This window comes from Plasmodium yoelii (assembly GCF_900002385.2).
Source record: "Plasmodium yoelii strain 17X genome assembly, chromosome: 2".
Taxonomy (NCBI): domain Eukaryota; phylum Apicomplexa; class Aconoidasida; order Haemosporida; family Plasmodiidae; genus Plasmodium; species Plasmodium yoelii.
This window is the reverse complement of record NC_036174.2, coordinates 54,804-68,540: the sequence shown is the minus strand read 5'-3', so window position 1 is coordinate 68,540 and position 13,737 is coordinate 54,804. Positions and strand designations below refer to the sequence as shown.

Sequence of the window (13,737 nt, the reverse complement as noted above, 5' to 3'; positions counted from 1 at the left end):
GATACTACCATTAATATGAAAGGGGTAGTATAACATATTTTATAAGTTATAATACTTATGTTTAATTCGTTCATATATATTAAATGTGGAAATATTATAACTTCAATTACATATTTATTGGTAATTTGGGGCTGACAATATATAAGAACCCTTATTATCTATTATATAAAACATGCTAGCCTATAGTTATATTTAATCATGAATAATACAATATGTTTCTTTATTTGATGAAACATTTTATTTAGTAAAACTTATTATTTGTATCATATTTATTTAATTTAAATAATGTTATCCAATTGAAATGTATAATAGATAACCATAAAATATAGATGCATGGAATATCAATCAATAATCGACAATACAACGTTATCTATAAAATATCATTATGATTCTAACATTTTTAGTAATACATAAAAAATACACTATAGATATATGTATACAATCCTTTTATTTTTCGATTATATATAGTATCATTTTATGTTAAAGTTTTAATTAATATTGATAGAAATAGTTATATATACATTAATTTATTTACTATAAAGGTATAATATTAGATTAATCATTATTAATTTTTAAATTTTATATTTTGAGGTATAAATAAATTATATTTTAAAATAGTTAAAAGATAAGTATATTAATAAAATTTCATATCATATTTTGTTCTAATAATTGTACTAATCATTGTTCTAATAATTGTACTAATAATTGTTCTAATAATTGTATTAATAATTGTTCTAATAATTGTACTAATAATTGTACTAATAATTGTTCTAATAATTTTTCTAATAATTATACTAATAATTGTACTAATAATTGTTCTAATAATTTTTCTAATAATTATACTAATAATTGTACTAATAATTGTTCTAATAATTTTTCTTATAATTATAAATAATATGATAAATAGAAATAAAGTTATTATTATATATACATATAAAATAGTAAAATAATTTACAATAACTAATATTGAAATATTGTTTTATTGTAAAAACTTCATATAATTAAATATTAATATAAATCATGTAGAAAAAATATATAATAATTAATTTTCTTTGAACTAATAATATTTATATTAGATTATTATATATGCACAAACTTATAAATATATATTTTAAATACAATTTTTTTATGATATAATATATATTTTTTAAAATGTTATACTTTAAAACACTGAAACAAGGAAAATTATTAATTGTTTTAAAGTATTACTCTTGAGTGCATTAATTATTTCATTGTAGTAAACAGCGATATATCATTAGTAACTACAATAATAATATTAGATTAATATATTATGTTTATTTAATTCTATCCCATGGATATACAGTAGTCATATATATTATTAAACGGGAGATAAGATTAAAATTGTATGCACAAAACATCAAATGAATATTATAACCTTTAACTAAGTATTTTTTTAATATGATAATATTAGAATTAACAACACCAAAAAATAATATTAATTTTATTAATGATTCTATAGTTTTCTTAAAAATATGGTTTTTCTATATTGAATTAAATTTTTTATTATAAAATATGTAGTATATAATATGTTTAAGTTATAAGTAGAAATGTGCACTATAATGGGAGAATCGGTTATATTGTTTCTAAAAGTTTATTATCGTCACTAAATAAAAAGCAAATGTTAAAATTATAAACCTATAAAATTTAAGTAAACTACATGAAAGGAATTTCATATAGATTCTTTTATAAATTAAAATTAGTTTTATATTATCCAAGTTTTAAAAAGATACATCTAAAATTATTTAATAAAGCATATTTGTGTATAAATAAAGTTATTAAATATTATAAAATACCTTTATAATATATATATTAATTATATTATAAATACGAACTACATGTAATTTATTTAGAAAAATAGTTGTGTTAACTTATTCTTTAAATATTATAATTTAAATAAGTAATTTGTTTTATATTATTAGATATGATATTAAAAAATGTAACATCCAATATGGAATAATAACATATATAAATATTTGACATTCAAATAATAAAATAAATTAAAATAACTTTTAACAGTTATAGTAATAATATATTTATAATTTTTTATATATTTATATTAACATAAGTTTTGAAACTTCTTTATTAAAAAAGTAGCGAATATATATTTATTTTCATGTGTAAACCTATAATATAAATATATTATTATATGAAACAAATTTAATCTATTTTTTTTACGAGATTCCATGAATTTGTGGAATATAGTTATTCAAGATATTATTTAAAAAATTTATATTACGTGTAAAATGTATTATATATAGATATAAAAATGTTAAACAAATAACTTCTTAAGGAAATTTAGCGATTGTCATAAATAAAAATTAAATACCTTTTTAATACTATTATTATAGCATGTTAATTTAGTATTAAAACTAATAGAACCTCTTTAAATATATATATTAATTATATAGAAGACCATTAACCGGATAACATATTTTATTATAATACATTCCTTATGTACACAATAATATTATGACAATTTTTTTACAGATTAAAAATAAAATCCAGCATAATGAGTTCCCATGTGGTATATACATTTTTTAATAAAATGAATTTTATTTTATTGTTTTTGCATTGTTTATAAATTAACTTAAATTTCATAATATTTCATTAATTTTTATAATATTTTCTTAGTGTGAAGCATTTAAATTTGTTGATCAAATTTTGCCTGATAATTATTCTTTCGATAAAACTAATGTATCTACTGCTATACAAACTTATTGTAAAAAGAACCCGAGAACAAGGAAAAGAGAATGTTTCACTATCGGTGATGTAGTTAGCGCTGTTACTATATTATTACTTCATAAATTATTCGTTGCGAATAAAAATATAGGATCTGAAAATAAAAATAACGAATATATCACGTATGTTATGCTATGGTTAAGTAATAAAATGAAACTAATTAAAAAAGGGAGGTACGGAAGCGTGGCAGATTTTTATGTCACGTTTATAAAAAATAGTAACAACTATATATTATATCATGATAAAATCTATAAAAACAGAAAAATGATGTATCTTAATATTGATAGAATGCGTAGACTTTATGGGTTACTTATTAAGCTGTGTAATGCAATTACTAAACATAAAAAAGATCCTTCAAATTGCTCCAATTTTTCAGATTTTGTTAACGATTGGATAAAACAATACATAGACCTTATTTTTAAAAAAAAAAGAGTTTTTGAAGATGAACATTATTGTGATGTATTGGTGACTTTAAAAAATGCTTATGAAAATTTTAAAAAAGATAATGATACCAAAAATTCTTTTCCAGAAATTATAGAGATAGAAGGAATAAAAACTTGTAAGCAATTAGGTCAAGAAGCAACAACTTCATCGAAAGTTATAGATGTGAAATCCATAGAAAGAGTGAAGGGAAAAAAGGATTTAGAGGAAGACAAAGATACCTCGAGATATATAGATGTTATTAAAAGGGGATTTGAAACGTGTAGTTCAAATTTTAGTATTATGTTTACTAATAATGTCAAAGAATTATATAATAAGGCGTTGCCACCACTAACAGATTTTTACGAAAAAATTATAAATTTTGGTGATAAAACTATTAATTATATGAATGATCAACTTAAAAAAGTAATAGAAATTTATGCACCAAATAATTGTATATCTGAGGAGAATCCCCAAAGAGATAAACCATCATCATCTCAAGAAACTCCATCTGAAAATGGAGGTTCTGATCAAAAGGGTTGCGAAGCATCTCAAATATCATTGACACATCCAGTGATGAAACAAGAAACTCCAGTATCCGAAGTAACAGGAGATGGAACAACAGAAATAGGTGATAATCCACTCAACGTATACAAGAAAATGGGAATTTCAATTCTAATTCTTTTAATACCCATTGCTTTAGCTATTATGTACAAGGTAAATAAAAAGAAAATTGTGAAGTATACAATTTTTAAAATATTTCCTCACTATAAAATATTATATATTTTTCATAATTTTATGTTAGTATTTGCCATTTGGATGGAGAAAGAAATCGAAGAAAAAAAAAAACATGAAAAAGGCTATAAATATGTTTGATACAAATGAAACGACAGAAAGTGATATAAACCCAACTGATCGAAAAAAACAAATGCAAATAATTATAAATTTATCTACTCCAAAAAAACAGGATAAAAAGCTTACCAATTCGTCTATTCAAAAAAAACAGGATAAACAATTTATAAATTCATCTACTCCAAAAAAACAGGATAAAAAGCTTACCAATTTATCTACTCCAAAAAAACAAGATAAAAAGTTTATAGATTCATCTACTCAAAAAAAACAGAGTAAAAAGTTTATAGATTCCATTTATTGGGGAAAATATCCATTATTAAATATATATAAACTTATGAAGGCCGATCCTGTACCATTTATTATTTTATTTTTGTTGTTTATTTTTTATGTTTATAAAAGAAAAGGTGATTCTTTAGAATAATAAATATAATTAATAGTTTTTTTTTGGGTTCAGATTCTTTGGATCGACCTTAAAATTCAATATAAGTATTAAAAATAATAATTAAACTGCATATTAATATAAGTAATTTGGCTTATATAAACAATTAAAAATGCATTTTGTGTAATATTATAATATAAATATATGTATTTTACTAATCTATATAAAACAGTGTTGCATGACTGATTCATTTGATTTCAATTATAACTTCCTTTTCTATAACTCTAAAAATATATTAGTTTATAAAATTATTTAATAACGAAAAAATCATAGGTTTCTTGATATTTAATATTAGTATTCATTATTTGAAAATAACTAATTTTGAATTTAAATTTTGAGTTTTATAAGAAAAATGAAAGCAATAGAAACAATAAATAAATATCATTCATGAAAATACATGTTTTATTAACATAAATCTTCTAATATTACGGTTCTGAAAAATATATATGAAATATATGTTTATATATAAAGCTTTTCCAATAATGCTTTTAGGAAACCGTAACTATGTCTTTCAATCTAAGAAAAAAAAATAAATGGATGAATATATAAAATGTTTAATTTTTTGCAAATTATAGTATACATTATAAATATGCACATTTATTTAAAACAATATTTTTTTAACAATTGTTGAAATAAATTATTATATTATTAAAATTTGTATATCGCTTACAGAGCCAACATAGATGATATGAATATATCTGTCTCTTTTTTCAATGAGGTATCCAATTAAGTTGGCAAACATTTTTTTTAATTTTCCTTTTCTAATGTCTTCTTCAGAATCAATGTCAGTTTTGAATAAATTTGCGCTTTTTACAATTTCGTTTTTATATTCTTTATTGGAAGGGTTGTGATCATTTATATTTGCTGAACTCATGACTACTATAGTTTTGTTTTCTGATATCTACAAAATTAATAAAAGTGTATTTGAATAATGTGAGAATTACGATTTATAACAAAATAGAAAGAACGTTTTCCTTACTTCAACCTTTGTAGCTAAAGCATAAAAATATCTCTGACGACGTCCAAATTTTTTTTTGTAACGTTGTTGTATCATTACTAGATTTGGATTGTACACACGGGTAACTTTAAAAAAAAATAATTTTGCATTATGTAAATTAAAATATTATAAATTTGAAGACATGGGAAATAATAAATAGTATCATATAACAATGGAAATAATAAATCACGATATATCGAATAAATAGTAACAATAATATGGTGATTTGACTAATTATTTATGTTTTGTATACTTTTAACAAAGTCAGTATTGAAAAAAATGGCATAATCGGGATCCCATAACATGTTTATTACTTCATTATACTAATGGAAACAAAGAGAAATATATGTATATAAATTATAATAATTATTTAATTTTAATTTGGTATACAACTTTAATATTGTTTGTTAATTTATACATCATCGGGATCATCAACTTTAAAATGAATTTTTTCAATATTTATATAGTCTTGGTGTTTTTTGTTATAAAAAGGCATACTACTATTAGGATTGTTATTAAAAAATTCATAACCATCCATACTTATAGCATGATATTCTAATTGTGATACAGCTTCGTTCACAACTTCACCTGCTTGTATAATTTCTTCTGAATTGGTACATAATAAGTGCTTGTTTTTTTCATATATTTCTTCTGGACTATCATTGATCAAAATGGACATTTTTTATGCGTACAAAAGTTATTGTATTTATATTATAACATTGTTGCACAGGTATATGTTTAATATTTTCATAACGAAATATGTAATATATATATTGTTGTATTGTCTTACGTAAGATAATGATATGTTGATTCAGGTATTGCACCTTTTCCTGGAGCAGGTTCAATTGCAAGGGTTTTATTATTCACATATACGAAGATGCTTAAAAGAAATAAAACAATTTGAATATAAAAATTATTCATTTGGGAACTTTACAAACAAAATATTAAAATATATATTAGTATTTTTTTAGTTAAAAATTAACAACTCAAAAATCTGGACAAGTATAATTAAAATTGAAGCTAATGGTTTTCTCCAATAAAGTATAAAAAACTATTATTTAAACGGAAAGATGTATGTTTTTATCAGATTTATAGGTTTAATACATTTTTATTTAAATAATTCAACCACAAGACGACATCAATAACAGAATCATTCATAAATAATGAATATCAACAATATCATTAATATTATAATGTCTAAAAATAAATAATTTTAGTTATACTATATATATGATATTTTTAATATATAGCATTATGAATACGCTAGTTTTATATTTTTATAATTGACTAAACTCAAATTAAAATTTATAAAACATCCTGTTACGTATGGAATTACATATATACTTACATTTATATATAATAGAAAAAAAAATTGTTGTTTTTACCTAATAGAAAATCAATCATTTAAAATAAAAATATAAAAGAAAATAATATAAAAATATATACTTGCATTAATAATTATATTAAAATAATTGTTTTTATATATTTTCCCATTTGTTTTACAAAATTTCTTTGATAATGGATAGTTTTTTATATAAAATATGTCTATTATATTTTTAAATATTAAAATAATTAATTTAATATGAGAAGTGCAGTTAATTTTATAAAAATTATTTATTGGTAGTAATATTGACGCTCATTTTTTTTATAAATGAATACAAATTATAATTATATTCATTTGAAACAATTGTCTACATTATAATATACCTTCATGTTAATGGGTATATTTTTATTGTTAATTAAACATATTATCAATATATAATAGATAACCATAAAATATATATTCATATAATATAGACAGAGAATCGATATCACAATGTTATCTATAAAAGATGTTTTATGCATCTAACATTTTTAGTAATTCATAAAAATTAAATTATAGTTATATGAATACTATCCTTTTAATTTTCGATTATATATAGTACCATTTTATCCTAATGTTTTAAATTCAAATTATAAAAATTGTTCTATATACATTAATTTATTTATTATAAAGGTATAATATTAGATTAATCGTTATTCATTTTTGAACTTTATAGTTTTGACGTATAAATAAATTGGAAACATATATTTAAATAGTTAAAAAATAAAATATAATTATATTAATAATATTTAATATCATATTTTGTTCTAATATTTTGTTATAATAATTTGTTCTATTAATTGTAAATAACATGATAAATATGATGGCGTTATTGTTCTAATATATATATAATATTGTATCCATGACTAAGACTGAAATATGTTAAATTTGGGAAGTATATACAATTATATATTAATGCAAAGTATATAGAAAGGGTATGCAATAATTAATTTAATTTGAACTATAATATTTTTATTAGGTTATTGTATATATATAAATTTACAAATATATAATTTAAATATATTGTTATTGCGAAATAATATATATTATAAAATATTTTATTTAAAAACTATGAAACTATGAAATATTGTACATTGATTTAAAGGATTTTTATTGAGTGCGCTAATTGTTCCGTTGTACTATACAGTGATATACCAACAACATCATAATAGTAATAACAATAGATCAAGTATTAAATACGAAAAAATCATTAAATTAATATGATTCAAATACGTTAATATATACTATTAAACTTGTAATAAGATTAAAATTATATGCACAAAAAATCAAATGAAATGTTATAATTTTGGCTTGGTGTTTTTTTAATGTTGCAATATTAGAATTAACGCTACCAAGCAAAATAATATTAATAATTTTATATTTTTTCATCATAGAACTAAATATAGTTTATTATAAAATATAAAAGCAAACTATATATTTAGAAAAGTAATAATTCTAAGTTATTTTTAATGTATACATGAGTTGAAAATTTTAATGGTAAAAAATATAAAACATAATTAAACTATGTAGGATAGGTAAATCTTATATGACAACAGTTTTATCTTAAAAAACACGCTTATCTGATCTCTCCTATTTAAAATGTAAATATAACAATCTAATTATGCATAGTTTTCTATTATACTTTAAAATTAGCATCAATAGTTATTTATATTTTATATATTTAATATTTACTAATTATTATTTTAAAAACAATCTACATATAAAAACTTATTTAAGCTTATAAATAGTTTAATAAAACGGGTTTAGTGTTAATTGTTGTTTTAACAGTGGACATGGTACGCAAAATTGGTTGTAAAATTATCCAATAAAGTATAATTCTAAATTGAAGTATATAGTAATAAAAATAAAGTTGTCGGACTCATTAAAATGGATTATGAATTTATCTATATTAAATAAAAATACTATTAAAATTATGTAATTTGGATAGAACATGTAGTAGCTTAATTTGAAAATACTATAATTTTAATAAAACAGTGATATATAATATTAGAAACAAATATATAAAAATTTAATATATTTTAAAAAATGAAAATTTATATATTTTTAAGGATTTTAATAACAACTTTCTTAATTTTTTGATTTATACAGTATTTAAGTTTTAGGACGTTGTTTATGTTCTATATTAAAGCATATGTTTATGTATATATTTTTTTAATTCATTATAAAATTCCTTAATATTTTATAATAAAGTTGATTATGTATAATATTATTAGTAATATTGATTTTATGCATAAATTGTATTATATATACATATGGTTAAATATGTATTAAATCAACCATAATTTAAGACAATTTAGTAAATGCTAATAAAAGTAAATATAACATTGTTCTATTAATATTATTGTATTACTATTCCACATTAATTTTAAATTATTATTAAAATTTTAAATGGGTTTAATACTATAAATGTGATATAGAAGACTCATTTACAGGATATATATTTTATATAAAAACAATATGATGACAATCTACATATAAAGAACAAAATTTCATTACAATGGGAGAGCTAAGAATGGTAAATAATTTTATTTTAAAATAAAACATGGGCATCCTTTATTTTATTGTGTTTGATTTGTTTACAAATCACATTAAATTTTATTCAATAAATTTTGTATTAATACATATTTTTATTAATTTAAATATACTTTTTCTCAGTGCGAGTTATTTCTTGAAGCGGATAAATTTTTTAAAGGTAATGTTTCCGCACATAGGCAAATTACCAAATCCGCAAATTTCCGTGATTATTGCACTAATCAAAAAAAGTGTGCAACTAAGATTGAAACTATTGGTGCTTTGGGCGAGGCTTTATCTATGAAGCTTCACGATAAAGAAAACACGTATTCTGATCATGTTGTGTTGTGGTTAGCTAATAAATTATTTGATGCAATCAAAGAGAAAGAGAAAGACAATGCTAGTAAAATTACTTTAAGTTCAGCTTATGACAAATATTTAAAGAAATATATGGCTCATTTTAAATATTGGAATAGTTTATATAATATAAGGGGTTTGGAAGATGGTAATCTTAGGCATTTGCGTGAATTGTATACATTACTTAGCCATATATGTAATACAATTGTAGATTATAAAAAAAACGGTGCCCTAAGTAAGACTCTTTCTCACAATTCTACCTATTGTTTTAATCAATATATATCCCTTTACAAGGCTTTTCCTGAATGTAATTCATATCTATATCTATTGAACAAATTAAAAAAAATATATGATGACATTAGAACTTCTGCTATTGAGAATAATTCTAGTATTAAGAATTTCGATAAACGCTTTCGAGAACTTAAAATGCCTGGTGTAAAAGATTCATATTCTATGGAAACATTTAAAAGATTTAACTTCAGTGCTTCAGAGTGTAAAGTAAAAACTACAAATAATATTCCGACTGTTCGAAATGCACCAGTAAAACATACAACCATACAAAGGAGTAAAATTCAAAGGGGGGGTCAAAGTATTCAAAAGATTACCCCTAAAAATAAAGATGATAGTTTAAACGTTTCAGGGCCCGAATCTCAACCGAAGCAAAACATTACATTTCCAAAACCTGGCGATTCTTTATTAAAAGATGAGCCTCAATCCTTAAAGGGTGGCAGTGATGGTCCAGGTATTCAAAAAAGTCCAACTGGTCAAGAAAATCCAACTGGTAAAGAAAATACAACTGGTAAAGAAAATCTAACTGGTAAAGAAAGTCCAACTGATCAAAAAATTTCAAATGGTCAAGAAATTCCAACTAGTAAAGAAATTCCAACTGGCCAAGAAAATCCAAATGGTCAAGAAAATCCAAGTGGTCATAAAATTTCAAATGGTCAAGAAAGTCCAGATAATGGTAAAATAGATCAAAGCAATGAGTTAGAAACTAATCAAGGTAAGACACAAATGTCTCAAAGCCCAGAAGGCAATCACGATGGTTTTGATTTTCCAAATTTAGAAGAATATGAGAAATTATTTAAAACCTATATTGAAGAATACAAAAACTCTGTTACTAGTTCACTTAAGGATATTCAAGAACATTTATACGAAGATATATGGCTTCCTTTATATGAGACTTATAGTACTTATGCAGATTATTATAAAAATTTTAATATAATGGAATATCTTAAAGGAATGCAAGGAAATGAACCAAAAACAGCTGAAACATTAGATGATAAGTCACCAAGTACAGATAATGGATTAGAAAATCCCCCTTCTTTATCAGATAACGGAACATCAGATGGCGAAAAACAAAAAGCACAAGATCCCCAAATACAAGGTCCTCAAACAGAAGATACCAAAACAGAAGATACACAAACACAAATGTCAGGGGATCAAGGAAATGGTCATTCACAGGAGTTACTTTCTACACCAGAAAATGGCTCAACAAATAGTGAACAAGAAAAAAATTCAGATACTCCCTCTAAGGAACAACTTCAATCATCAGATGGTTATACCAATATAATGTCTAGTATTGGTGTTGAAACAAGAGCCATTAGAGTCGATGTAGAAAAAGGCACATATGAAATAGGATTTCCAGGAAATTTATTTAAAGGAGACAACATAGTTGCATATTTAATTACAGTTATTTCAATACTCGTTATTTTAGCATTTATGTATAAGGTAATATAAAGAAAATTAAAAAATACGTATTACTACATATTTTGTGTATGGATAAAAAATAAATAACTATATATTTTTACTATTTTTATGTTAGTATTTCGCATTTGGGCGGAGAAAAAAGGCGAAAAAAAAAAAAAAAATGAAAAAGGTTTTAAAATTGTGTGATGAAAATAATATCGAAAAGTTGAAATGCATTCATCGAAAATAACCAATGGGATAATTATAAATTGAGGTGATAAGAAAATGATATTATTAAGTATATAGAAACATATAGAGGAAGATTATATGGCAGGGTTTTGAGTTATATTTTTATTTAATTTTTTATAATGTGATAATATTTATTTGTCTATGAAAGTTTTCTAAATTCGATTATAATAGAAAACACAATTTAAATATATATAGTAATACATTATAAAAAATATAAAATATACATGTCATATTCCAAAATTTTAAGCATCGATGTGAAGAATATTTTAACACAAACAGGAAATGAATATTAATATTATAGATTCCCATAAAGGAAACATATTTCATAAAATATAATACTCATATTTGATTTGTCCTTGCAATTTAAATATGATTAAAACACATGAATATTTTATGCAAATGATATTACTAATGTGTAATTTGTTATTATACTTAATGCATGTATTCATATCAAAAATACATTATAGTGTATGTATAATAACTTTTTTAAAATTTAATATAAATAATGCTCATTTTTTTGTATTTAAATATTTTATGCTTCTTTTAAATTTTAATTTACATGAATATAAGTTGTTTTATATTATTTGTTTATTTGGCATAAAATTTTAATATTATATAACACATCAACATTCAAGGTTTGTTGTTATATATATAACTATGAAATATATCATATTTTAAATTAAATAAAATGAAGTATATAAGTATATTAATAAAATTTTATATATATTTTGTTTTTAATAATTTTTATAAAAATAAAAAAATTATGTATAGAGAATTAGGGTTATTATTCGAATATATGCACATATAAAATATTGTATTATTGATTAATCATGAAAGTATTATTTACTTCAGGAAAATAATATAATTATATATTAATGCAAATACTATGGAAAAAATATGTTCCAGTTAATATGTTTAAATATTATATTTTTTATATTATACATACACGAGTCTATATTATAAGCAATGAATCATGAAAATATTCTGCATTTATTTAAATTAATTATATTGAGTGCATTAATTATGCCACAGTAGTATACAATGTTATAACCAAAACAACAACAATATTAGATGAATATATTATTAAATACGAACAAATGCATTATGTTTATTTGATATACTTATATGGGGTGTAAATCCATTATATATTATTAAACGGGTGACAAAATCAAAATAGTGTGCATAAATATCACATGAAATATTACAACACTTATTTAAGATTTAATGTGATGATATTAGTATTAACACTATCAAACCATGTATTATTAATTCTATTAGCAATTATATAGTTTTCCTTTGAATGAACATTTTCCTATTATTAAATATAATTTTGTTAGAAAATATCCAATATATAATATTTACTTAGGTCATTGTCAGAAATTTACAAAAGAAAAAGTAAAACCATGTTATATTGCTTTCCAAATGAATTGATTATTAAACTAATGTATGAATAAATTCTAAAATTAAGAAATAATTGGTTTAAGAAAAATATATGAAAACAACTTCATTTTATAGACTATAATAAGTTTTCTTATTTGTTAATGGTTAAAATAATGGAAAGTATAATATACAAACTATTATTACAAATCGAAATTATATACTGTGGTTTATTAAGTTTATAATCACCTCGATTAGTCTAACTGCATATTATTTGTTTTTTAAAATTCTGTAAAGATACATAAAATACCCCACTCGAAATTATTCATTAAATGTATTTGTGTATAAAGGAATATTAGGATGAAAAAAAACTTATTGCACATTATGAAAAATGCTTTTAATTAATATGGATAAATTAAACAGATATAAAAATCATGTGTAATATATTTAGAAAAATAAATAACACTAAGTTAATATTTAAGTATTATAATTTAAATAAAAATGTGTGTTATCTTTACTAGAGCTAATACTAAAATATATAATATTCCTTACAAAATAATAACAAATATCAATAAATTATATTGAATAATGAGATATAATGCATTTTTATTTTTTTATATATTTACAGTTATATAAGGTTGGAATCACTTTATTAAAACTAATATATAATACATCTTGTCCCCATATGTAAACCTACAAATA

General features: G+C 21.2%; 3 protein-coding genes across 3 annotated transcripts; 2 read left to right on the top strand and 1 right to left on the bottom strand.

Moving 5' to 3' along the window:
- Positions 1 to 2,530: 2,530 nt before the first annotated feature.
- PY17X_0200541 (PIR protein) lies at positions 2,531 to 4,453 on the top strand (the record flags this gene model as incomplete). The annotated part of the gene is made up of 3 exons (XM_034637514.1): positions 2,531 to 2,545; positions 2,653 to 3,897; positions 3,986 to 4,453. 3 exons carry the CDS (start codon positions 2,531 to 2,533, stop codon positions 4,451 to 4,453), a joined length of 1,728 nt encoding a protein of 575 aa, XP_034493343.1.
- A 477-nt stretch (positions 4,454 to 4,930) lies between these two features.
- PY17X_0200511 (fam-a protein) lies at positions 4,931 to 6,389 on the bottom strand (the record flags this gene model as incomplete). Its single annotated transcript, XM_034637512.1, has 6 exons — positions 4,931 to 4,987; positions 5,142 to 5,372; positions 5,451 to 5,554; positions 5,722 to 5,791; positions 5,887 to 6,124; positions 6,259 to 6,389. 6 exons carry the CDS (start codon positions 6,387 to 6,389, stop codon positions 4,931 to 4,933), a joined length of 831 nt encoding a protein of 276 aa, XP_034493342.1.
- A 2,960-nt stretch (positions 6,390 to 9,349) lies between these two features.
- On the top strand, positions 9,350 to 11,659 carry PY17X_0200481 (PIR protein; the record flags this gene model as incomplete). Its single annotated transcript, XM_022955994.1, has 3 exons — positions 9,350 to 9,367; positions 9,508 to 11,451; positions 11,546 to 11,659. The coding sequence occupies 3 exons, from the start codon at positions 9,350 to 9,352 to the stop codon at positions 11,657 to 11,659; spliced, it is 2,076 nt and encodes a 691-aa protein (XP_022810930.1).
- Positions 11,660 to 13,737: the final 2,078 nt, after the last annotated feature.